The following is a 26,222-nucleotide window of genomic DNA, read 5'->3' as shown; positions in this document are numbered from 1 at the left end:
GCCAACAGCGAAGACTAAAACCATTTTACCAGAAAAAAAGTCTGTCTGGACCAGCCAGGGCTCAAGGTTCAGGATAAGCAGAAGGTACCGGGAGCAGAGGGGGCAGCGGACCCGGTCGCAGGGGACCCTGGTCATCGTTCTCTCCTTGGGTTACCCCAAAAACCTCTCTGCACCTTCCAGCTACATTTACCTTGATTCACGGAAAGGCTTTTTCCCCGCAGCTGGGTCCCAGGCAGGGAGAGGCAGGTTCCCCGAGCTTCCCAGGGGCTGTGTCGGGAGGCAGGAATGAAGCCGGAGTTCTGCTCGGCCGCCCAGGCAGCCCCTGCAGAAAGGCTCGTTCCACAAGAGGGCGGGCAAGCGATGCCGCACACACCGCAAAACCCTGCAAAACCCCTCAAAACTGCCCTGCCTGCACCCCCCCCGGGCACGGCCGCGGCCAGGGCTGGGGGACGAGGACCACCTGGTCCCCCCCCACAGGGCACCCGTGGCTAGCGGGGATGCAGGAGCCGGCACCCCCAGATTCAGCGGGGGGTCGGGCAGCGCTGAGCTCACCGACAGCCAGCACCGAACCCCATTTCTGGCAGTTTTGGGGCAGCTGGTGGGTTTTGACAGCACGGACAGGACTTGGAAGAGTTTTGGCTGCAAAGAGGGGGATAGGGAAGGAAGACTGAAGCCTCCCACACCAGTGAGACCTGTGACCTCCTCCCTCCCAAACCCACCCCCTGCTCCCCACGTGCGGGTCAGTTCCTCTACCCCAAACTCCAACAGGCGAAGTCAACAGAAGAGTTCAGAGGAACAGGAAGAAAAAGGACTGATCGAAACCAAAACACGAGCCAGGTGGGCAAAAAGGGAGAGGGAGAATTACTGCGACGTCCTCCGAGCGCTCCATTTTACCATCAGAAATGGATGCGTGGGGTGGCAAACCGGGCTGGGTCAGACACGAGCCCCACGAGCCGCTGCCGAGAGAGCCCCTTCCCAGCACGGGCAGAGCCAGCTCTCCCCAGCACGTCACGTACCCGGCTGCAAAGAGAGTCTCGTGCCCGCAGAGATGCTAGGGAGAGGCAATAACTTCAGTTATAAATTAGGGGAAAGGAAATACGCTTTCAGGAAGACAAGTCCCACAGGCGTGAAAGAGAAGCAGAGCTGAAGGAGGCTGGTCTACCCCAAAGCTTTTCCACATCCTCCAGTTAGATAAATTGGTGTAATACAAGAGATCGCCTCTGCCTACACCAGTCCTGCTTATTTCCTCAAGCCACGAGGACAGCCAGACGAGCCAGCCTCGGCAAGACTGGTCAGCAGCCACCTGGACTAGCTGAATCGGGAACGGATGAGTCCCCCCACCGCATCTGCTGGTCAGTAAAATACCATCAGAGCACGTTAACGGCTCAGTTAGATCCTCCTTTTTCTCCTCAACCCAAGATTAAAACATCAGTAGCTCCTTTGGCTCCCCTTCCCCTGAGCGAGACCTGCTCCCCTCCCACCCTGAAGTTCTCGGAGTGCTCCCACGCAGTTTCCTCCTTGGTCGTGGAGAAAAGATCAGAAATTCCTGGCTTGCGGTTTTCCAGCAGGACGGGAGAAAGGTCCCCACCGTCCCAGCGAGGAAAGCTGCAGGGAGGGGATGCTCCCGCTGGGTGCGAGGAGCCGAAGAGATGATGATGACGAGGATGGGCAGAAGACGACCAGAGGTGCTGGAGCCAACAGGTAACAGACCCTAAACGTGGAAGTTTGGGAGCTGTGACAACAGCACACACTTAGGTGGGACAAAGCAAGCGTCCCTCGTGGTCAGCAGAGGGGCTGTGAGGTTTTTCCTCGGCTTTACCAGACACCGGGACAGGCACAGGAGCAGAGAGAGCCTGGTTCGTGGGTGCCAAGCCCAGACCTTGCCAGGATGGTAGGGTCGGGGTGGGGAAAAGCGAGCAACCAGCACGCACACGTCGTAACTCTTCCTCTGCTAAAACAAAATGGTCCCTGGGCCTCATATTTCCAGTGGTTCTGCTTCACCCCGTGAGGCGAAACAACAAAATCCTCAATGTTCCACACGGAAAAAGGACAGTTACAGGCGCAGCAGTGACCCAGCTACAAACAGGAGCATCACATCCATAGAATCACAGAAATTCACAGCCCCTTGAGCTGCAGTGACCTGGGGCGGGCTCTTCTCTGGGACCTGGCCCTTCTCCACCTCCCCTCAACGCACCTCAACACCCACCACCGGCAACTCCAGCTGCCCCAGCGCCTCCACGCCAGCTGCTGCTGGGACAAACGACGTGCTAGGCTTGTGAAGAAAGCTACGGTGAAGCCACAGAACTCCTTCTGATGAGCAGCATCTCAGGTCGCAAGAGACCTGTAAGACCAGCTAAGCCTGGTGGCAATTTAAGGAGCTTAAAACACCCTTTTACCTCATGATGAGCAGTTGCGTCTGAGTTTCCCATTCTCAGGCAACCTCTGGCAAGCTACGAGACACTAGACAGCAGCAGCTCACAGAATCCCAGAACGATACAGGGTTGGCAGGGAGCTCTGGAGATCATCTCCTCCAACCCCCTGCCAGAGCAGGTCCACCCAGAGCAGGTCCCACAGGAACGTGTCCAGGGGGGGTTTGAATGTCTCCAGAGAAGGAGACTCCACCACCTCTCTGGGCAGCCTCTGCCAGGGCTCTGACACCCTCACACCAAAGAAGTTCCTCTTCATCTTTAGGTGGAACTTCCCACGTTCCAGTTTGTGCCCGGTCCCTCTTGGCCTGTCACTGGGCACCACTGGAAAAAGACTGGCCCCATCCTCCTGACACCCACCCTTCAAGTATTTAGAGGCCTTGATCAGATCCCCCCTCAGTCTGCTCTTCTCCAGACTCAACAGACCCCAGTCCCTCAGCCTTTCCTCATCAGAGAGATGCTCCAGGCCCCTCAGCATCTTTGTAGCCCTTTGCTGGACCCTCTCCAGCAGTTCCCTGTCCTTCTGGAACTGGGACTCAAGGAATTGCAGTGAACGAATGTCACAACGTATGTCACACCTCAGGTTTGAGCTTAGATGGAAGAAGATCCAAATCAACACCTTCAGAATGAGAGCAGTGAAGTGGTTTCTGCCAAAGCCAGGACAAGCCACCCTTGGAGAACCAGGACTACGCAGCCACGACTGGGCAAGGAGCTGCTTGAGCTGGATCCTCCCTGTGGGACAAACCCAGGGATATCGGGCCAACGCTGATGACAGGTCCCCATGGCAGAGGGAGACAAAGCCATCTTTCCACATCACGGTGCCTTTGGGGGAACGGATGTTGTCTCGTCTCCTCCAGGTTGAGTCTTCTTCCACTAAAAGCTCTAAAACCAGGAGACAGAACCTTGGAGGCCACCTCATGTGCAGTGCTTTGAAGAAGTCGGCTGCTCTTAGCTTTCTCCTGTCACCAGGCTCTACAGGCCACCTCTGGTACCGTGTTGAAGACCCAGCCATCGCTGTACAAGGTATCGCTGCAAGGGTTGAAGTTCTGAGGATGAGGAGGGGTAACTCATGCAAAGAGTCAGTGCGAGAAACAAGCCACAGATTTTTCACCCTGTGGGCAAACATCAACTTGCTCCACGCGACGGGGCTGATGGAACTGCTAATGGCACAGGACGACGAAGCCCGACGCGGGAAGGGTCTTGCTCGCACACCAGACTCGGGAATTAACAGATCTCAAGAGAGAGAGAGCTCGCCGGGGCGCCAGGCACTCAGCGGGTGTGCCGTTTAGTGCATAGGGTGTAAGGCTGGGTGTGCAAAAGCTGGCCTGTCCCCCGCGTCAGTGACATCCACACCAGGCTGGGGACACCCAGATCTGCTGCTCTCCTGGTGCAGTGACTTAGCAAAGCACCACGGGCACGTTGGGCACCAGGAGCACTTCCACCAACGCCACGAGCTGCTGTGAGCTCCAACAGTGGGTTCCGTCCTTCCACCACTGCTAGAAACATCTCATACAGTCACCGAATGCTTTGGGTGGGAACAGACCTTAAAGGTCATTGAGTCCAACCTCCTGCCCTGGGCAGGGACACCTCCCACCAGACCAGGTTGCTCCAAGCCCCCTCCAACCTGGCCTTGAACCCCTCCAGGGATGGGGCAGCCACAGCTTCTTTGGGCAACCTGGGCCAGGCTCTCACCACCCTCACAGCAAAGAACTTCTTCCTTAGATCTCATCTCAATCTCCCCTCTTTCAGTGTCAAACCCTTCCCCCTCCTCCTATGGCTCCCCTCCCTCATCAAGAGCCCCCCTCCCAGCTTTCCTGGAGCCCCTTGAGGGACTGGAAGGGGCTCCAAGGTCTCCCTGGAGCCTTCTCTTCTCCAGGCTGAACCCCCCCAACTCTCTCAGCCTGTCCTCCCAGCAGAGGGGCTCCAGCCCTCCCAGCATTTCCATGGCCTCCTCTGGCCCCATCCAACAGGTCCATGTCCTTCTGATGTTGGTGGCCCCAGAGCTGGAGGCAGCACTGGGGTGGGTGCTCTCCCCAGAGCGGAGCAGAGGGGCAGAATGTCCCAGGGGTCAAGAGGCAAGAAGGCTCTGAAGGAATTGGGCCACCACCAGAAGAATGAGTCAGCTGCTCTTCTGTTTCAGACTGGTGTGGCAAACCTGAGTAGAAATTAATCTGGAGGGGAGGAGAAAAAGCAATACGGGGCTAGAGAGGAGAACTGAACCAAGGGGCTCCTCTGTCAGTCCACACAGGCTCCTGATGAAGAGAAGATCTCAGCCCCAAACAGCGGGGGTCCTGCTGCTGTGGCCACGCGGTGGGGGAGCTGGAGGCAGTGAAGAGTCACCAAGAAGAAGGAAAATGAGCCCAGGTTCGCTGTCAGGCGCTGGTGGGGACACAGAGAGAGGAGCTGGAGATGGTTCTGCAGCCCAGAGCCCTGCGAGGATGCTCCAAGCGGACAGGAGCAAGGAGAGGTCTCCGGGTGCCATCCCTGCAGGAAAGGAAGGGTTAAGGGGCTCTCGCTGCACCCAAAGCACCTCCCCGATGCCACAGCAGGGATTTAGGGACTCCCCGACAGACTGAAGGGGCTTCCTGGATTACAAAAGCAGCAAATAAACATTTCAGCCCGGACTTCAACTGCAGGCCACCGGGCTTTTCCCCGGGGGGAGCTCCGAGAGCCGAGCCGGCCGGCTCAGCTCAGCACCGGGGCTTGCCAAGGAAGAAAGCACAGCTTGTCAGAACGCTGGAAGTCATTAAGAGGAAATCTAATCCGACAAGGACAGCCTAATATTTACACAGCCCCGCCAGCCGGAGAGGCAGGGAGAGCGGGGCTTTGCGATCCGCTGACAGGCAGGTGGTGGAAGCGGTGGCCTTTCTGGCTGCGGGATCCCGGGGGGAGCTGGGACAGCACAACTCAGCTCAGAGGGGATTAACACTTCTCCACGGGCTGCGGCGCCAGCGCCGGCTCACGGCTCAGTGCCTCCCTCTCTCCTGTCCTCCAGAGAGGCTGTCCTTACTCCTCCGTGGGTTTTAAAGCCCCAAAAGCAAGACTTCTTACATTCTAGCTTCCTAAAAGCATCTTTTTGGAGAGAGCTGCCGATAACCACCGGGATGGGGAAGAAGGGGGCACGGCTCTGGAGAGGCACCTCATCACCCCACCACCATCCACGCTTCCGTTCTGCCCACAGACCAACACGTCCTTAAACCAGTTTGGGTTTCATCGTCTCGGGAGCTGTCGGTCTTTCCCACCGATTCTCTCGGCCGGTGAAATGCAACAGTAACAAAATGGGATAAAAAATACAAGCCTCCAGCAAGAGTATTTCAAATATCAAAACATTCAGAGAGCAGTAACAGCCCCGCTCTCTCTAAAGGGTTTCTCCCTCGCCAGAGCCACTGGATTCCACGGACGGAGCAGGAAAGATGAAGCCCAGAGCAGCCAAAGAGCATCAGCTTGGCTTCGGCACCCTCCAAATCACTGGCTTTCACCAAGAAAACACCGCAGGTTTTCCAGGAGCGGAGTGAGAGACCACGATTAAAGGAGGCAGTTGGCAGAGCAGTGTCCACGACCCCTCGCTGCGAGGTGTGACATTAGCAGTGTCCTCCTCGTCTGGGGGTCGGAGCTCCCGGCTCTTCCTGGAGCCCCAGCCGGGCCCTTCTCCGGCAGGAAGGTGATGCTGAGGCTACAGAAAAAGCTCTGGCAACCTGAGCGCGCGAGGCTCCTCGCTGTCTGGTCTCCCAGCAGGAGACCTCGGAGCAATCACAGCACATCTGCAAGCTTCCCTTCTCCGTCCACACGCCGTCCTTCTCCACCACCTCCCTCTGGCAGAGCCGGAGGTCCTGCTGTCGGTTCCACGTTCCGCCGAGGCACACAGCTCTCCTGTGCGTAGTCCAGAAGCCTCCGGAAGAAGCAGCAGCTCGGGAATCCTCCCCATCTTCAATTAGCTCAGCCAGCCAGAAGATACTGAGGGAAGAGACCCAGGACAGGCACAAACCCCTCCGAAAGCACTCCAGAGCCTGCCTGGAGGGACGGGCCATTCCCAGAGAACGCCATCAGCTTTAATATCGAGGCTGAAGATCAGACGGGGAGGAGTAGGAGGCTTCTCCGCCACCAGCTCCGGCAAAGCACAAGTGATGCTGGAGCGAACTGGCATCAGCTGGGAGGGCTACAGGCGGGTCCAAAGCAAATTTCCAGGAGACAGAATGGCTTTCGGTTTTGAAACAGGGGGACAGCAAAACAGCCGCCCAGGTTAGAATGAGCACGCTCGGCAAAACACGCAAGAGGACTGCAAAAACCCGGGCTGGGTCTCTAGGAGGGGCCAAGATGATCCCTCTGCTGCGGAAAGGTGGTCTCTACCCTCCCACCCTCCGGGTGCCGGCTCGGCTCCTGACACGCTCCCGGGGAGCCCATTCAACCCGCTCCCCTCACGGAAGGGAGGAGGAGAGACAGCTCTCAGTCCCGCCAAGGGGGTGACCTGGCTCAAGGGAGCATCTTCTGAGCTGGAGCAGAAGCAGGAGGAGAGGAGGAGCCTGGAGATGGGAAACATCCCCGCGCTGGCAGCCCTCGGAGAAGCCGCTGACTGGGAAGTTCGTTGGCCTGCTGTGAAAATACAGCTTCAGGGAAGCTGCCGGGGAGGGTCCGCGCTCTGTGTTCGCACTTTATTACCTCCCTGCGAGGAGCGGGAAGAGCTGGGGGCTGTCACCCCCACGCTTCGTACCGACAGCTCTGCGTTACGGCCGACGGCGGCTTTTGGCACGGAGGCGTCGCGTCCCCGGCAGCGCCAGGCTGCAGTGGAAATGAACGCTGTGTAATTTGCAATGTATTTTAAGCTTAGGGCTAAAGATCAGTTAAATTATCCAAGGAGGAGCTAAACAAAGGCAGAAGAGACCGGCCTCCGAGACACCTGCGCACAGGCAGAGCACAAATCCTCAGTCAGCAACACTCCCAAAAGCACCAAGGTCACCCCACCAACCTGCCAAACAAAAAAGACATCTAAGAAATGACCATAAAGTTTTGGATAAGAGTGAAAATCCCCCCAAAAGGAGCAGGGACGAGTCCCTGTCTGAAACACCCGCTGGCAGAGGCGCAAGTTAAACCATTCTCTCTCCCCAGGGTTAAACCCCCACAAGGGCTCCCCCGGAGCATTTCGGGGCACAGCCCTGGGGAGCAGCATCCCCTGTTCCCTTCAAGGAATGTAGCTTGGAAATGATCCTAACGAGCAGCCAAAGCCACGGATTAACGTCAAGGGCACTCAAGAGCCTCAGTTTCTTTTTGGAGGGCATTTTTCTTCTCTTTTTCCCGTTCCCGTGACTAAGAACCGGACAGAACGAAAACTCGTTTGGTGGCACCTGAGGACTGGGCAGGGTTCACCCATCGCTTCGGCTGAACCACTCCTACAGAGCACAGGAAACTGGGCAAAATTTAAAAAATGAAAGAAAAAAGGTGGGTGCTTGTGGCAGGGGGGGGAGGCAGCGTGTGCACGGGCAGCGCCGAGGCCACGGACCGAAGAGCAGAAGAGCCAGAACCAGCAAATATGACAAAAACCAGCTCAGGGGAGGATGAGGTCTCGTGGGCAGATCTTCCCACCGCCCCACGGCAGAGGGGCACTGCCCCACGGCAACTCTCAGCTCGCAGTGGGTCTCAGTTTCCCACCCCTCACACTTCACAAGCCCTCAGAGGCAGCCACAGATGCCCACAGTCAATCCTCCCGTCTTAAAAACCTACCAGAAACCAATCCCCCCAGCAGGTTTGGCCATCGCAACCCATCCAACTACAATTTAACTTGCCTTTTAGTAACGTTTTCATAACTAACTGCTAGTAAATGAAGCGGCTTTGCCTCCGGGAGAGCTGAGGAACAGAAATCGAAGGTTTTAAGAGTCTGCAATTAAGAGACCAGAATTTGAGAAATCTCATTCAAAATTAGACGGAACTCTCCAAAACAAACAAACAGCTCTCCAACGCCAGCGAGTGAGTTATTCTCTAAGCAGGAGCTCGTTCTCTTCATTCTTGCCCCAAAGCCATAAATTTATTTATAAATACGACAGTATCTGTCCTGGTGGACAAGAGGATGCCCATGAGCCAGCAATAGGCCCTTGTGGCCAAGGAGGCCAATGGCTTCCTGGGGGGCATCAGAAATAGTGTGACCAGCAGGTGGAGGGAGGTCATCCTCCCCCTCTGCTCTGCCCAACCAAGCCCCCTCCAACCTGGCCTTGAACCCCTCCAGGGATGGGGCAGCCACAGCTTCTCTGAGCAACCTGGGCCAGGCTCTCACCACCCTCACAGCAGAGGAGTTCTTTCTCACATCTCAGCTCAATCTCCCCTCTTTCAGTGTCAAACCCTTCCCCCTCGTCCTGTGGCTCCCCTCCCTCATCCAGAGTCCCTCCCCAGCTTTCCTGGAGCCCCTTGAGGGACTGGAAGGGGCTCTGAGGTCTCCCCGGAGCCCTCTCTTCCCCAGGCCACGCTGCCCCACAGCCCTAAACAAGGTTCCTCCTCCCAGAGGTTTCCCCACGGTTCTCACACACAGGTCAGATTTTGCTTTTTTTCCCTGCAATTTACAAACGGGTGACACCAGCACCAGGCAGGGGCCCTTCCTCCCACCCGTTCCTCCTGCTCCTCCTCCAGACACCACGGGTGGGCAGAGCAGGGATGAAAACCCCCGTGGCCCGGCCGGAGGAACCGAGGGCCGGTGGGGAGGGGGGGCTGGGAGCCCCGGCCGGGCCGCTGCCAGCACCAGGGGGGGGGAAATGAGCCTCGCCCCCCAAACGCTGGCTTTTCCCAGCCTTCAGAGGGAACCCACCCCCCGGTATGGGGCCCTTACGTGAGTCCGGGGGGGCGAGGTGCCGCCGAGGCCTTCCTCCTCCTCCTCCTCCTCCTCCTCCTCCCCCGTCGAGGTGCTGTCGCTGCCCGAGTCCTCCAGCCCCGAGTAGACGCTCTCCTCGCTGTCCGTCAGGTCCTCGCTCTCCGAGGCAGGACTCGGCTGGAAGAGGAAGGGCCGGGGAAGGGTGTCAGGCCTCCGGTAACGGGGCGGGAGGGGGGTCCAGGCCTCCGGTAACGCGGGGACCGCAAGGCCCTGCCCGGCCCGGCCCGGCCCATCCCTTCCCTTCCAAGGCCCCACCGGCACCGGGCCGGGCCCTCAGCGCCCGTAACCATGGCAACACCCCCCCCCCCGCGCCCCGACCTGCTCCATGGCTCCCTCCCGCCGCTCCGCGTGCGCCGCCGCCGCCACGCACCACGTGCGCGCGGGTCAGAGGTCACGGCACGGCCCCGCCCCTCCCAGGCACCAGCCTTTCCGCCCGTCCCCGGCCCCTCCTCCCCCCCCCACCGTCCCCCGGCAGCGCCCACACCGGGAGGAGGAGGGGCGGGAGGGGGTGGGGGCACCCCGGTGCGGGGGAAGGGGAGGGAATGACCGGGGGGGGGGGGGTCAAAGGGGAGAGGTGACACGGCGCGGCGCGCGTGCGCATGCGCAGCCCCTCCGCAGGCCACACCCCTCCGCTGGCCACACCCCTCCGCCGGGGTGCGGCGCATGCGCAGAGAGACGCACGGGGAGTCTCGGCGTGCTGCGCATGCGCATCGGCGGGCCGTTGGGCGCACATGCCGAGGCCGGCCGGCGCGTCGCAACAACTGCGCATGCGCGTAGAGGGAATCCCCCTCGAGGGGGGTTTTCCCTGAGAAGGCGCATGCGCATGGCGCAGCGGTGAAGGCGGCGGGGAGGGGGGCGTGCCCTCCCCGGGCGCGGGAGGGGGCGGTGCCGCGCATGCGCGCCGCCGCGCCGCGCGGGGGGCTTGTCTCGGAGGCGTCCCAAGATGGCGGCGGCCATGCTGGGCCCCGGGGGTTGCAGTGCGCAGGCAGCGGCCCGGCCCCGCGGCGGCGGCCGCCGGTGGCACTAAGCCCCGCACCACCCGCCTCGTCCCGCCGCTCAACCCCACCTGGCGGCGGTTTCCCCGGGGAGAGGGGACGGGGGGGGACGCCGGCGCGCTGCGGCCTGCCCCGGGGCCTGCAGCCGGGCCCTGAGGCCGTCGCTATGGAGGGGCCAGGCGCGGCGGCGGTGGGCGCCGGCCCCGGCGGCAGTAACGTACCCGCTTTCCTCACCAAGCTGTGGACCCTGGTGGAGGATCCCGACACCGACTCGCTCATCTGCTGGAGCCCGGTGAGTCCCGGTGAGGGGACGAAGCGGCCGAGGCCCCGGGGCCCGGCTCCCGGCGGCGGGAGAACGCCTGCTGACGGGAGCCGGGCCCCGAGGCCTCGGCCTAGGCGTGTCCGCGGCCTCCCGAGTGACTTTCCTAAGCCGCGGGACTCTCCAGGCCTCGCAGTTCCTAATTAGAGGTGCTGGCTCTTTCCCCAGTGCTTATCCTGCCCGTGCACTTCATTACCCCAGCGCCACAGTCCCTCAGGGGAAAATGAGTTATCCTGTCTACTTGAGGGGAAAAAAAAAAACCCAGCGTCCAGACGCTTTTCTAACTGTTTCCATGGCAGGGGATGCTCTACGGCGTTTAGCCGTGTCATTATAACCGCTGTGCCACAGCTCATGCTGTTTCTATTTCACTAGCCGGCTTTGTGGTTGCTCCGGTCGTGCAAGTCCCCTTTTTTCCATCTTTTCTAGCTGCTTGGGGAAGCCTAAGTTTTGTCTAAAAGGTCGTAGTATCTTGAGTCCAATGGTTCAAGCTGTTTTTTTCTGAGGCAGTTCCATCTCTAGTGTTTACCTGAAATGAAAGGGAAGGAGTTTTCTTGCTCTCTAGTTCTTAAGCTGGCAGACAAAGGGGTTAAGTAGAAAGAAGCCCTTGCGAATATTCTCCTGTATCGCCCTGTGTCGACCACAGCTCAGACCAAAGCTGCTGGGGGGAGAGAAGCGTGGAAATACTGGTAAAGAGCAAAAAAAGACTGTCGTGGAGAGGTTTGACTTCAGACGGGTGTGAGGAGCTTAAGAGGAGTGGAACTGCTGCTCAGGGTTATAAAACGTGAGATAAGGACCAAAATAAAAGCATAAAGGCTCTGGGAATGTTTTTCCGTACCCCTTGATCATAGCTGCTCTCTGCTGGCTCAAGCTGTTTGCTTTATCTGGCTCCCTGTGGCAGGAACGAGATGAAAGACCTGCGCTGTCTGTTTGCTGCAGATAGTGCATTGCTCTTCGCTTTGCAAGTCATCGCCCCTGAGCAGACGCTTCGTCCTCTGGCTAGAGCACACAAAGATTTAACACCTCCTGTTAACTAAGTTTGTATTCATTTCCTGTGTTGCTGAAACACCGGGAGAAATTGCATTTATCCTGGGGGGGGATCAGGAAGAGTGTGACCAGCAGGTGGAGGGCGGTCATCCTCAGATCTGGAAGTTCCATCTAAAGATGAGGAGGAACTTCTTTGGTGTGAGGGTGTCAGAGCCCTGGAAGAGGCTGCCCAGAGAGGTGGTGGAGTCTCCTTCTCTGGAGACATTCAAACCCCCCTGGACACGTTCCTGTGGGACCTGCTCTGGGTGCCCCTGCTCTGGCAGGGGTTGGAGGAGATGATCTCCAGAGGTCCCTTCCAACCCCTGCCATTCTGTGATTTAGGGGCAGGGGACAAAGGGCCGTACCCCTTCCCACGTGTCTTTGGGAGCTGCAGTGTCATCTTCTTCCTGGGAAGGGGTGCAAGAGATTTTTTGGGGACTTGTTTTAGAACTTTGGGCCTGTGTTGAACGCAGACAGATTCGCTGTTTGGGCGGCATTTGAATTAAGCTGTGCCACTGGGAGTGTGGAGTAACATCCATGGAATTAGGAACTACATGCAAATCAGCGTGCTTTTGCAAATACTTTGCTTATGTTGGCATGTAAAGGAAGTCGCCTACATCTTTGCATTTCTCCTGGCCCAAAAGATTTTGGCATGTGTCCTGAGTGGAGAAGGAAAGAGGTGCTGGTGTTGAGGCTGGGGTTAAGGCTGGAGGCTTGTTTCCCTCCCTTGGCACAGTTTGCTGCCCCCTCTTCTTTGGGGTTGTTGCTCATTGTGACCGTTTTGGCTTGTAACATGGAATCATAGAATCACAGAATGGTTTGGGTGGGAAGAGACCTTTACAGGCCATCCAGTGCCACCCCCTGCCCTGGGCAGGGACACCTCCCACCAGAGCAGGTTGCTCCAAGCCCCCTCCAACCTGGCCTTGAACCCCTCCAGGGATGGGGCAGCCACAGCTTCTCTGGGCAACCTGGGCCAGGCTCTCACCACCCTCAGGGGGAAGAATTTCCTCCCAAGATCTCGCCTAAACCCTTCCCCCTCCTCCTATGGCTCCCCTCCCTCATCCAGAGTCCCTCCCCAGCTTTCCTGGAGCTCCTTGAGGGACTGGAAGGGGCTCCAAGGTCTCCCCAGAGCCTTCTCTTCTCCAGGCTGAACCCCCCCAACTCTCTCAGCCTGTCCTCCCAGCAGAGGGGCTCCAGCCCTCCCAGCATCTCGGTGGCCTCCTCTGGCCCCGCTCCAACAGGTCCATGTCCTTCTGGTGTAGGTGGCCCCAGAGCTGGAGGCAGCACTGGGGTGGGGGTGTCTCCCCAGAGCGGAGCCGAGGGGCAGAATCCCCCCCTCGCTCTTCTGGCCACGCTGCTGGGGATGCAGCCCAGGGTGCAGGGGGCTTTCTGGGCTGCCGGCACATGTTGCCAGCCCATGGCCAGCTTTCCACCCCCAAGCCCTTCTCGGCAGGGCTGCTCTCCATCCCTCCATCCCCAGGTTGCCCCATTACCCCAGGGTCTCCTGGCCCAGCTGGGGACAAGGGAGCTGCTATGGGTGGTGAGGCTGCAAAGGTAGGAAAGGGAGATTGATGCACTGGTTTTGAATCTGGTGAAGCCGTGTGCTGGGGGAGGGTGCTTCGCAGAGGCTGCCCAGGTACGTGTTCTTGACCTGTGCGAAACGTGCAATATCCTGCTGCCTTCATTGAGCGATCAATGGCCTTTATTGGCTGCGTGGTTGCTGTGGGGTGGTGGTGTGCGGGGAGAGCGGTGCGATAGCCTGGACGGCCGGAGCGCTGAGATACAGCTTCCAGCTAAACGTTATTGCAAAGTCACTTTGCCAGTCTGATAAATAGATTATTTTTTTAACTGCTTTATACTATTGATAAGTAGACAGCTTGGCAAGAGCTGAGGAAGCGTGGTCTGGATGGATACATCTCTTTAAATTTATTATTAAGTCTTAGATCCTGATGATCTTGGCTTCAGCAGCAGGGTTCTGCCCGAGTCAGGCGTCTGAGCTCCTTCTTATTCCTGGTGTTGAAAGTAAACGTTCTGCAAGTCGATGGGATCTGTGAAAACCAGGGGAAAGATTGGGTCTTCCCCAAAGCAGTTCTCTTGCTGTTTGTCTTGAGGTTTTTTTGCTAATACAGGCTGTGATCAAGAAACAAAGTCCTTGATTATCCTCGAGCTCACTCAGGTAATCAGTAGTCGATTATTCTCAGCTTACTGTGTTTAATTCCTTTCTTTTCATTTCCTTTAGTAATAGAGGGAAGAAACAAGCTGTAGGGGATCGGGAATGTGAGTCTATTAAGTGGTTGTACGAAGGAAGGGCATCTTTTGTGTGGGTTTGAGGAGAAACCATCTCAGTAGAAAGCGGGAAAATAAACATAAAGGGGAGATGAAGAAGCAGAATGCACTTTTGTAAATATATAACTTCTAAATTGGCTTCTTTGAAGGTGAAGGCTTCAAACTTTATTTGTCATTCCTTGATGTGCTTTTTATTTTTTATAACTTTCTCAGCTTTGAAGTTTCTCCCATCCCAAGCGCTGTAGCCCCAGCTAATGTTGAGGAGTCAAACCTTCACCCCCGGTGCAGTCACCGAAAGGCAGGGTGGCTTTTAGGCGTTTATCGTGTCCTCGGCATCGGATGCTGCGACAGACGGGTGCCCGCCCTGCCTCAGCCATAAATCCCAGCGGCTTCTCCAGTGTAACGTGGCCGCTTCCCGTTCAGAGACTCAGATTTGCTAATCACGGTGGCCACAAATGTCCTGGGGAAGTGCCCCCCTCTGCTCACGCTCTCCCCAGAGGCTCTTGACCCCCGGGCACAGCGCCTGAGCCCCGTTTTCCCAAAGAGTACGTGGATAGAAATGCATTTTCCTCGTTGTTTCAAGCCAGCCCGTGTTTCTCACACGTAAGGATGAGATGAGACCCGGCTGAGTGGCCGGGCAGCGAGTCGAAAAGGCAGATGTCTCGGAACGTCGCTCAGGGATTGTGTAATAATCCCACAATGATGGTGCGCGGGCCAAAACCGTAGAAGAATTTGAAAAGAGTTCAAGGAGGGTGGATTGTTTTCTTATAAAACACAACGTCTGGATATAATTTCTCCCCTTGAAAGTACCAAAACTGCTGGTTGCTGGTATGAGTTCCTTAGGGAAAGTTGATGTTTGTTGTCTTGCTCAGGTTTTTTGAGGTGGCTTCATCTCCTGGAAGCTGTGCCTGCTTTGGTGGCAGTGTCTTGGCTGCCTCTTTGGCTCATTTATGGGGACCCCCTCACCCTGAGAGCATCATCTGATGCTCTCCTCTTCCTCTTCTCCCGTGCCCATAAATGAGCACAAGTTGCAGTGTCACCCCTTGGAAGGTTTGCAGATCTCCGAGGGTGGGGGCAAGAGGAGGAGAGGTGTCTTCTCTCCTGCTCTGCCCGGGTTGTCCTGTCCACCTTGTCGTCCTTGGACCCTCTGCTGAGGTGGTTCCACCTGCTGAGGTGAAGGAGCTGAGCTGGTTCAGAGGGACCCTGGGGTAAATGAGGAATGGGGCGAGATCTCCCTTTTCGTGCAGTTGTTACTTGTTTTTTTTGGTGTCCCCACATCTTTCGAAGTCAAGTCTTCAGAGCATCCCCTATTCGAGGGAAGAGATCCAGGCTTGGGTGAACCAGATGCTTTGCTGTTATATTCTGTATTCTGCTATTGTATTTGTTATTACTCATCTGGAAGGGAGGGTTGGGTTCAGCTGGGTTCTCTTCAGTGGGGAAACAGGAACGGGAGAGGTGGGGAGGGAGGGTGTGGGAGAACACAAAGAAGCTCCTGAGAGGGAGAGTTAGGAGGAAGCCATGAAATTCACTATCCCCACCTTGGACAGTCACTCTTCTCCAACTCTTAAGCCTGAATTTAGAATGTGCTGAGCTTAGTCTTGTGGAGCCTGAGCCTCAGTCCTTGTGTCACCAGTCTAAATGTGACCGCCTGCTGGTGGCAAACCCCATGTCCCCACCTCTGCCGCAGCAGAAGCCGGGATTGCAGTGGAGGAGAGTCCACGGAGTGCTCCAGCAAGGCTGTGGATTTCACCGTCCAGACCAGTACAGGCATATAAGTGACCCTGAGGCTTGCCCTGATTTAGACCTGGAGGTGGCCGGACTATTTGGGAGGGTGACTCAGCCTTGGAAAGCCACGACACGTGGAACGACAAAGCCCTCTTCAGCAAAGAGCAGCTTCCAGGCAGCCGGGTTTCGGGCCGACGGCTCTGTTCACACTCTCGGATGGCGGAGGGGAGCAGAGCGCGTGAAATAACCTCAGCAGCAGCTTGTTTTGCCTGTAAACACGTAAAATTTTCTGCAGGGCTTGCCAGATTGGAGGCCGGCTCTCCTGAGGTCAGCGCCGAGGTCCTCACCCGCGCTGGGAAAATAACTCTGTGCTGAAACTGTCTGTCACCGGTTGGGTCCTTCAAGAACGGGATTCCTGGTGGCTTTATTTAACTCTTGGTGCACGGGGGACACCGCTTCCCCTCCAGCTCTTCCCAAATCTTCGGATCCCAGCGTGATCTGAAGGCGAGGGATTCGCTTCGGGGAAGGATTGTCTGGAAAACATGAAGGTACGGCTGAAAATGAGGGACGTGCGGAAGAGTCACAATGCCAGGATACTGCTAAAGAGTTCAGATCGACGGTCTCTGAAAGTTAACTGAAGACGGAGGAATCGGGAAAAGGAAGGAATTACAGCTGCCAAGCAGTGAACGGGGGAACTGTGAGGGTTTGGTTTATATTTAATATAGATAGTAGCAGCTTCCCTGGGTTTGCAAGCAGGAGTTGCTGCAGCCTAGTGCATAGGGTGAGGGTTTGTTAAATAAGGCACTGGGCTTTTCATTCAATAGAATTCAACTGTTGCTCAGAGCTTTTTAAGTTTGAATTCCTTCTTTTTCAAATTCTGTGTTTGCAGCGCAGATTGAACCCCAGACTCACTCCGGTGAGCACGGCGATTGGAATAAAGTGCGTATTTTCACCGGGCAACGGTAGCTGTCATCGTGTTGGATTCCCCGTTGAATTTAAATTCACGAGTGTGTGCCTTTAGAGGTGGGGGGTTTATCTCAGTCAAGCTAAATGGTGGATTTGGAATCGCAAGGTGAAGGTCCAGTGTTAGGAGGTTCCAGTAAGAGAGTTACTGGGAGCTTCAGCTGGATGCTTGGACACACCAGCGTGCGGAGGCAGCCAGGAGAGAAGACTTTCCAGCAAACAGCCTAAACCCAGGCCCTTTCCCTCATCAATGGACTTTTCTCTCCCAGCATCAGTTTCAGAAAATCCTTTTGGGGCACCGCTTTTTTTTTATCCCCCGGAGGAAAGCGATGTCTCCAGCCTGCGAGGCCTTGGGTGCCCGGGAGAGCGCGGTGGGTGGTCGGAGCCCATCCAGACGAGGAGTGAGCACGGCGTGGACCAGCACCTGGAACGTGTCTGGTGTTACAGAACCATGGAATTGTCCGGGTTGGAAGGGACCTTTCCGTGTTACACGAGTCATCGTGACTTCTCGTTGTCCCTCTCTCCGGGAGAGCTGAGGTTTTTGACAAAACAACCCTGATCTGTGCTAAAATGTTTGCTGCTGTCTGAGCTAAACTTGGATCACGGAAAGATGAAAGTACACCAAAATTACACAAGATAAGCTGTATTTCACTTTACTGTCATGACTTCTGCGCTGCCTTGCGAAGAGACGTGCCTGCGTTGTGTCTCCCCTTTCAGCAGACCCCGAGAACTGCTGGGAAGTGCTCCAGCTCCTGCGCTGTCCCCTGGGGTCACATCATTAACACCGAGCAGGGTTCCAGTGGGCGTCCAGCAGCTGGATTCCAGCTCGGGGGGGTGTGTGTGTGCTTCTTCCAGCCCAGGGAGCTGAGATCCTTCAATTCCCATCCTGTAACAGTGGGGGACAAGTGAGGTTTAGAACAGGACCCCCCTCATCCCCTTTCTGCAGCGTAAGACCAGTGGAGAGTGGTGTTCTCTGTGGTGACCAGTGAGGAGCGGTGTTCCTCGGGGGTCCATACTGGGACTGGTGCTGTTTAATGTCTTTGTTGGTGACATGGACAGTGGGATTGAGGGCACCCGCAGCGAGTTTGCCAATGACACCAAGCTGTGTGGGGTGGTGACACGCCAGAGGGACAAGATGTCATCCCAAGGGACCTGGAGAGGTGGGTCCATGTGAACCTCATGGGGTTCAACCAGGCCAAGGGCAGAGTCCTGCCTGTGGGTGGGGGCAACTCCTGGTCCCAGCCCAGACTGGGGATGGAGGGAGGGAGGGAGAGCAGCCGTGCTGAGAAGGGCTTGGGGGGGAAAGCTGGCCATGGGCCGGCAACCTGCACTGGCAGCCCAGAAAACCTCCTGTGTCCTTATGGTGACCCCTTCCAGTCCCTAAAGGGGCTCCAGGAAAGCTGGGGAGGGACTCTGGATCAGGGAGGGGAGCCATAGGAGGAGGGGGAAGGGTTTTAAGCTGAAAAAGGGGAGATTTAGGTGAGATGTGGGGAGGAAATTCTTCCCCCTGAGGGTGGTGGGAGCCTGGCCCAGGTTGTCCAGAGAAGCTGTGGCTGCCCCATCCCTGGAGGGGTTCAAGGCCAGGTTGGAGGGGGCTTGGAGCACCCTGCTCTGGTGGGATGTGTCCCTGCCCAGGGCAGGGGGTGGCACTGGGGGGGCTTTAAGGTCCCTTCCAACCCAAACCATTCAGTGATTCTATAAGCGGTCACCCCAAGAAAGATCCTTACCCTCCTTTATATAAACGATTTGAGGTTGTAAGAGGAGCGTTAATGACTAACGAGTCTGACCTTGGTGGTTTGAGGTGCTTTGGAACTGATTCTGAAGAGGAGAATAACTAGAGCCATAGAAGTAGATGGAAATGGGATAAAATACAGCATAATTTCACCAAAAATTGATTGCGCCTCCTCACCTCTGCTCTGGATGTGGAATCCCTTTTGTGGATAAAGAGCTGGGACAGATCTAATGCGTCTGGACTTTCTGCAGAGCATTTGATCTGCTGCCGCGTGGAAAATCACAAATGTAAGTGGAGAAGCTGCGGATTAATATAAGAATTGTGGGGGAGGGACTGGCTAAAGCAGAGCCAGCCCTTAGTTTTTGGAAGGTCGCTCTGGTCTGGAGAGAGGTCACGGCAGAGCTGCTCCCAGATCCCATCTTGGAACAGTCTTTTTTGAATGCGGTTTTTGTAACGACTTTGGCGCAGAAGGTGTGGGGAGGAGATCTTCACAAAACCCCGTCGGGCTTCGTTAAAAGAGCAAAGATTTGGGATGCTGGGCAGAAAAAACAGAAAACCATGAGGACTGGAGTAATAGAAATACGTCAGAATTTGGTTAAGGCCTGAGCAGGGTTGATTTGGTCAACTCTGCAAATAACCCTGTCACACACGGACTGTGTGTGTTGGGCACGTGTGTGTGTGTGTGTGCGCGCCCTTTGGTGGTGAAGTGACACCAGGGATGGAGAAGAGCTGGGCAAGCGAAAGGTGGTTGATGTGAGTGCAAGAAAATGTGCATAAACCGGCCATAAACAGCCTGGAAATGGGAGTATTTCTAATAATTGCGGAGAGAAAAGCTCTGGTACAGTGTTAAAAATCCAAATGTTTGGATGAATCTCGAAGTTACAAAGGAAATAGAATCATGGAATTGCCTGGGTTGGAAGGGACCTTTCAGCTCCTGGAGTCCCACCATGGACCCAACACCAACCAAAACCACCATAAACCGTGTCCCTCAGCACCACCTCTGCCCGGCTTTTCAATCCCTCCAGGGATGGCAACTCCACCACTGCCCTGGGCAGCCTCTGCCAAGGCTTCACAGCCCTTTCCAGGAAGGAATTTTCCCCGATATCCATCCTAACCCTCCCCTGGCCCAACTGGAGGCTGTTTCCTCTTGTCCTAATCACCAATGTGATTCTGACAGCATTAGATCTGAAGGCTGAGCGCCTGTCTTCAGGTCCCTTGTCCTCCTCCCTTCCTTGGAAAGAGCAGACTCTGCGTTGAGCGTTGGAGGAAACTCTTGGAGAAGTTTCTCCAGTCTGGAGAAGAGAAGGCTCTGGGGAGACCTTGGAGCCCCTTCCAGTCCCTAAAGGGGGGGGGCCCTCCAGAAAAGCTGGGGGGAGACTCTTGATGAGGGAGGGGAGCCATAGAAGGAGGGGGAAGGGTTTGACACTGAAAGAGGGGAGATTGAGGTGAGATCTGGGGAAGAAGTTCTTTGCTGTGAGGGTGGTGAGAGCCTGGCCCAGGTTGCCCAGAGAAGCTGTGGCTGCCCCATCCCTGGAGGGGTTCAAGGCCAGGTTGGAGGGGGCTTGGAGCAACCTGCTCTGGTGGGAGGTGTCCCTGCCTAGGGCAGGGGGTTGGAATTGGATGATGTTTAAGGTCTCTTCCAATTCTAACCATTCTATGAAACCCCTTGGAGTCGATGGACACGATAGCCATCCTTCTGTGAAAACAGAGGAGAAATCTCTTACACGGTGTGGATGGAGCAGCTAAAAGCCAGGAGGACTCACGGGGCTGGGCAGGAGCAGTTGCGGGGTGGACAAGTTGGGGGATCTGGAGGTAGATAAAGGGAGTGGAGCATTTTGGATGCGGTGAGGTGCAGTGAAAGGCTGTGGAGTTCGCAGAGGAGACCACCAGCAAACTTCAGTATTTTAGGGGTCAGGAAAGCAAGAACTCTGGGCAAAAAAAGCAGCTTCAGCAAAACAAAAAGCCTTGGAATGGCATGGAAGATGTTTTATTGATTGAGGATTGCCATCTTTAGGGAGATGACTGCTCCTTCCTTCGTTGCCATCTTTCTGCTGCATTTTTTGCTCATAGAATCAACTCGTAGGTGTTGGATGAAGAGTAAAGGACCCCAATGGAAGCACTGCTCAAACACAGGCGAATCCCGTGAAGGATGAATGAATCTCACCCACGAACCAAAAAGCCCAAACTGTCAGTTTTTAGTAAACCCTTAACCTGGTTTTGTTACTGGCAGGCAGAAGCTTTGGGGGTTTTTTGGGTTTGGTTTTTTTCTTTCAGTAATCTCAATTCTGTAGTTTTAATGCTGGCTCGAATTTGCCCGGTGACTTATAAAATAAGACGTGTCTGTCCGAAAATCACGTCTTGTGGCTCTTTGGTGTGATGCTCCTCAGCCGGTTCAGGAGACCTTGGTGGTGTCTTTTCCCTGGAGGTCCATGCTGCGACTGGGAGACTCCCTGCGGGTGCTGGTGGTGGTTGCTGGTACAGCAAGACCTGGTTTAACGCTGAAGTAGCAGCCGCTGCTCGTGCCGGTGCTTTCATGGAGTCACTGTTGAACTGGGGGGGACTTTGGGGTCCTGGAGCCCCCGTCCCCGTGCTGTCCCGTGGGTGGTCTGGCCCGGCCCTGCCGCTTTCCTTTTGAACTCAGAATTCTCATCCCTTCGGGGCCGTGCAACGACTTCTCCGTGTCTCCTCGGGCTTGGCTTTCCCGCTGCTCCGTGCTGGCGGGACGTGGGATGACATTAGCAGGAGGATGGAGCAGGAGCAGGACTTCATCACGGCACAAAATCCGGGTTGTAAAAGGGCATTCGGGGGTTTCTTGTGTCGCTTTGCCAGAACGAAAATCCCTTCTTTGGCTGTTTTTGCAGATGCTTATGTTGACGGTGTAATTCCTGCTCCGCTGCCAGAAAGGTAATAGAAACCAGACTTGATAAAGCGGTGCTGCAGAGCCGAGAGCAAAGTGGCTAGTGTCATCCCCGGCTACTAGTCAAGATAGTTGTAGTAGTCAAAATAACTAGTTCTTCTCGGCATGCGCCGCTCCGATGGCGAGAACTCCTTTTCCAAAATCCGACGGCGCAAGCGCCTCGGGGTTTCGAGGGGCAGGAATGTTTCCTCCTGCCTATTCCTGCTTTTTTTAAATCAATGTGTAGAAAACTGGTATCAATCACAGTGAACAATTAAAAGGTGTTAAGTCAGGGCTGCTCTCGCTCTCGGTGAGTGGCCCGAGACCTGCGGGACACAGAATTGTCTCTGTTTGCAGACGTTGATGCTGAAAGTCAGACTCAGCCTGGTTGTCTTCATCTCCTGGGAAGATGGTTGGCTGTTGCTGTAGATACGAAAACAAGTGAATTGGGACAAGCTGGGGAAGGAACAGATCTGCAGTTGCACCAATTGAGGGCTCATCTTCAGAGCCTGCTCAACCTCCCGGGGTGTGTTTTTAACTCTCTGGGGAGTTGTGCTCTGCTATTTCTTCCACGTTATTAGCTTAGTCGTGGCAGAAGGAGCGATGGGCTGTCTGTCCGTCCTCCAGACCCGACAGACGCCTGTTCTTCAGGGCTGAGCACAAGGAAATGCCCATGAGCCAGCAATGTGCCCTGGTGGCCAAGAAGGCCAGTGGCATCCTGGGAGGCAACAGGAAGAGTGTGGAGAACCTCGAGGGAGGTCATCCTCCCCCTCTGCTCTGCCCCAGGGAGGCCCCATCTGGAGCACTGGGACCAGTTCTGGGCTCCCCAGTTCCAGAAGGACAGGGAACTGCTGGAGAGGGTCCAGCAAAGGGCTACAAAGATGCTGAGGGGCCTGGAGCATCTCTCTGATGAGGAAAGGCTGAGGGACTGGGGTCTGTTGAGTCTGGAGAAGAGCAGACTGAGGGGGGGGTCTGATCAAGGCCTCTAAATACTTGAAGGGTGGGTGTCAGGAGGATGGGGCCAGTCTTTTTCCAGTGGTGCCCAGTGACAGGCCAAGAGGAACCGGGCACAAACTGGAACGTGGGAAGTTCCACCTAAAGATGAGGAGGAACTTCTTTGGTGTGAGGGTGTCAGAGCCCTGGGAGAGGCTGCCCAGAGAGGTGGTGGAGTCTCCTTCTCTGGAGACATTCAAACCCCCCTGGACACGTTCCTGTGGGACCTGCTGTGGGTGCCCCTGCTCTGGCAGGGGGTTGGAGGAGATGGTCTCCAGAGGTCCCTTCCAACCCCACATCATTCTGGGATTCTGGGAAATGTGATTTAGTCCCCATTGGCGGAGACGCAGCGACGTGCGACACGCTCAGCACAGCAGCGTTGAAGAACGGGCTTGAGCTTTATGAACTTCAAACAAAGCTTATAAGCTAAGCTCTTCCCTGCAGCCGAGACTCCAAGAGATGGGTCTGTTACTGGTTTCACCCACGGCGACGTAGGGTTTACGTTTGTGGAATGAAGGGGTGGGTGGGTGTCTCTTTCCGTGGAACTGTGGTTGATAACGCTTCGGTTTGTTTGTGGTTTGTTTTTTTTTTTGACAGAGCGGAAGCAGCTTCCATGTCTTTGACCAAGGCCAATTTGCCAAGGAGGTGCTTCCAAAGTACTTCAAACACAACAACATGGCCAGCTTCGTACGGCAGCTCAATATGTGTAAGTATCTTCTGTGCTGCTCGGGGCGCAAAGAGTAAAGTTTGTCCCAAAATCAGGTTCCCCTTTTCTGCCCGGCTTTAACGTAGGGGACATTTCACCGAGTTGGGGCCATTGCTACCTTTGGAACCATTTAGTTTTTGGGGGAGCAAGTGGTAGTTTTAAGCTTGGCCTCCGCTGAAGGGAACAGCAACTTCTAAAACTGCAAATTTCTTCTAAATGTGAAGAACTTCAGACTCTCAGGCTCCTTTTATCCTGAAATGCCCTGGTGATTAGCACAGGAGTTCTGAAGGCTTTCCTTTCCTTTTTTCTCCTTCCTCCCTCTCCTCTTCCTCCCTCTCCTCTTCCTCCCTCTCCTCTTCCTCCCTCTCCTCTTCCTCCCTCTCCTCTTCCTCCCTCTCCTCTTCCTCCCTCTCCTCTTCCTCCCTCTCCTCTTCCTCCCTCTCCTCTTCCTCCCTCTCCTCTTCCTCCCTCTCCTCTTCCTCCCTCTCCTCTTCCTCCCTCTCCTCTTCCTCCCTCTCCTCTTCCTCCCTCTCCTCTTCCTCCCTCTCCTCTTCCTCCCTCTCCTCTTCCTCCCTCTCCTCTTCCTCCCTCTCCTCTTCCTCCCTCTCCTCTTCCTCCCTCTCCTCTTCCTCCCTCTCCTCTTCCTCCCTCTCCTCTTCCTCCCTCTCCTCTTCCTCCCTCTCCTCTTCCTCCCTCTCCTCTTCCTCCCTCTCCTCTTCCTCCCTCTCCTCTTCCTCCCTCTCCTCTTCCTCCCTCTCCTCTTCCTCCCTCTCCTCTTCCTCCCTCTCCTCTTCCTCCCTCTCCTCTTCCTCCCTCTCCTCTTCCTCCCTCTCCTCTTCCTCCCTCTCCTCTTCCTCCCTCTCCTCTTCCTCCCTCTCCTCTTCCTCCCTCTCCTCTTCCTCCCTCTCCTCTTCCTCCCTCTCCTCTTCCTCCCTCTCCTCTTCCTCCCTCTCCTCTTCCTCCCTCTCTTCCCTTTTTTCGTAAACAGCCTGTATTTTTAATTCTCACAGGTTGTTCTCCAGCCTTTAATCATTTCCATTCCTTTCTGAGCCGACTCTGTTCCCTCCCCGTGTAGAAGCGCAGTGCCCAGCACTGCCTGCGTCGCTGCATGGAATACAAAGAGTATTCCGTGTGTCTTGCGGGCGATACTTTTGTGTGTATCCCATTATGGCCTTGGCCTTTTTCTCAGCAGCGTGACATTGACTTTTATGTTCAGCCCATGATCCACTCCAGCATTTGCATCATCTCGCTACCTGGTGGTTTTTCTCCTGCCTCCACTCTGTACCTCGTGTTTTGTCAGTTGTGATTCCATTCCTCGCACTGCTTAATCCTCCCCTCACCCTTTGGATGCGGGAGGGAAACGGAGAGCTGCCCGACTGCCTCCGTGCTCCGAGATTGATGGGTGCGTTTGTGGCTGCTCTTTTCCTGCCGGGGGGCGGGAACGCGGTGGGATTATCCCGGAGACGTGGCTTCACGGCCGTCTGCTGGGCTTCCTCGGGCTGCGGGCCCCTTGCGATAGGCAGCGACATAAAGGGTGCCTTTCATACACCTCTGCCGTGCAGGTTCTGGGGGGGATTAGCGTTAATGCTCCAGATGTGGCTGCGGAGAGCGTTCCCCTGGTATTAGAGAGGATGACATTTTCATTACCTTTCAGCGCCGGCTCTTTGAAAAGCTGTGGGGGCACACACTCTGCTCCCTCACCGGAGCCTTTCATTTTTAAGGATCACTTGAATAACCCAAAACTGGTGAATATCACTACAATAACCTGTAATTTCTCTAAATCACTTTCTGCTACAAGTTCAGGAAGGTTGGTTGGTTGTTTTTTTTTTCTTATTTTTACCGCAGCTGTGCTCTGAGCAACTCAAATAACACTCGGGATTTATCCCAGCGGTTCACAGAAGGGCTGAGCTCCAAAAATACTTTGATGCACCACACTCTGTTCTTGAGTGGCTTTTCAGGCAGTTTAAGTCCACCTGAAGACTTTGGGGCATGACTTCTGCCTGAACTGCTGAGTTCCAGCGTTCCCGGACTCTCCCTTCCCCGTCACCCTGCCCAGGGGGCTGCTGCAGGAATAACAGCAGCGGTGTTGGTCCCGGTGGTTCTGGGGAACTGTTTGGATCCAGGGTGTTTTTAATCATCACGTATTGGACTGAGAAAAACCATGTGGACTTCTGTTTCTTAAGGTGGAGTAGACTGTTTAAAAAAAAAAAAAAAATAAAGAATTTTGGGCTTTGGTATGAAGGTGAGCAGATTGTTCACCTGATTGTCCACTTCAGCCCCACCGACCCTGTTTGCAGAGACCAACAGCTCTGCCCTGGGAGCGTCGTACAGCTCATTCGGGGAGAAGTGTGAGAACTGTGTCCAGCTCTGGAGTCCTCAGCACAGGAGAGACCTGTTGGATGGGGCCAGAGGAGGCCACGGAGATGCTGGGAGGGCTGGAGCCCCTCTGCTGGGAGGACAGGCTGAGAGAGTTGGGGGAGTTCAGCCTGGAGAAGAGAAGGCTCCAGGGAGACCTTGGAGCCCCTTCCAGTCCCTCAAGGGGCTCCAGGAAAGCTGGGGAGGGACTCTGGATCAGGGAGGGGAGCCATAGGACAAGGGGGAAGGGTTTGACACTGGAAGAGGGGAGATTGAGATGAGATGTGGGGAAGAACAACTTTGCTGTGAGGGTGGTGAGAGCCTGGCCCAGGTTGCCCAGAGAAGCTGTGGCTGCCCCATCCCTGGAGGGGTTCAAGGCCAGGTTGGAGGGGGCTTGGAGCAACCTGATATGGTAAAAGAAGTCCCTGCCCATAGGACCTAGATGGCCTTTAAGGTCCCTTCCCACCCAAACCATTCCATGATCCTGTGATTCTAACTTTTCTGGAAAGACTCGGAACCCTTTGGGAAGTCATTTCCCTTCTGTGCCTCGGGATCTCCTTTGCTATAAGAACATTGCTCCGTATTTTCAGGGTGAGGATCGGGATGCCCACAGTGCCCTGGGATGTGCAGATTTATCCCAGACGTGCCAGCACCAGGGACATGTAGGGTGACGTGGCACGTGCTGCTGCGAGACAAAGGGCTCGGGGTCCTGAGATGGAGAAGGGGGAGGGCTTGGGAGTTCAATTAAAGGCAGTAATAATTAATCTCCCCTGGTGTGCTGGTGGGTACCCGCATGGGTTTGTCTCCAAAGTGTTCCTGTTCTCATTGGTGTGTGGGATGGGAGGCAGCGGTGCTTCATCTGCACCATGGATGTTGCTGAATCCTCTCAGAAACCATTTTATTCCCTGAATAAATAAAACATGACCTCTCTGGGATTGCCTGGAGCCTGTGCT

General features: G+C 55.7%; 2 protein-coding genes across 3 annotated transcripts in view; one reads left to right on the top strand and one right to left on the bottom strand.

The window, feature by feature from the left end:
• BOP1 (BOP1 ribosomal biogenesis factor) overlaps positions 1-9,732 on the bottom strand; it is a 62,950-nt gene extending 53,218 nt beyond the window's left edge. The window contains exons 1-2 of the mRNA XM_074146027.1: positions 9,595-9,732; positions 9,235-9,393 (exon numbers count right to left, since the gene is read on the bottom strand). Of these exons, the coding sequence (XP_074002128.1) occupies positions 9,235-9,393; positions 9,595-9,603 (168 nt within the window). The 5' untranslated portion in view covers positions 9,604-9,732. The remainder of the gene's footprint in view (positions 1-9,234; positions 9,394-9,594) is intronic.
• Positions 9,733-10,437: 705 nt separating this feature from the next.
• HSF1 (heat shock transcription factor 1) overlaps positions 10,438-26,222 on the top strand; it is a 59,122-nt gene continuing 43,337 nt past the window's right edge. For both annotated transcript variants that reach the window (XM_074146028.1, XM_074146029.1), the window contains exons 1-2: positions 10,438-10,563; positions 22,806-22,914. In XM_074146028.1, coding sequence (XP_074002129.1) covers positions 10,438-10,563; positions 22,806-22,914 — 235 coding nt within the window. The remainder of the gene's footprint in view (positions 10,564-22,805; positions 22,915-26,222) is intronic.

Source organism: Numenius arquata, chromosome 3 (genome assembly GCF_964106895.1).
Source record: "Numenius arquata chromosome 3, bNumArq3.hap1.1, whole genome shotgun sequence".
NCBI classification, from domain to species: Eukaryota; Metazoa; Chordata; class Aves; order Charadriiformes; family Scolopacidae; genus Numenius; species Numenius arquata.
The sequence above is the reverse complement of the archived record's forward strand: the minus strand, read 5'-3'. Positions and strand labels throughout refer to the sequence as shown.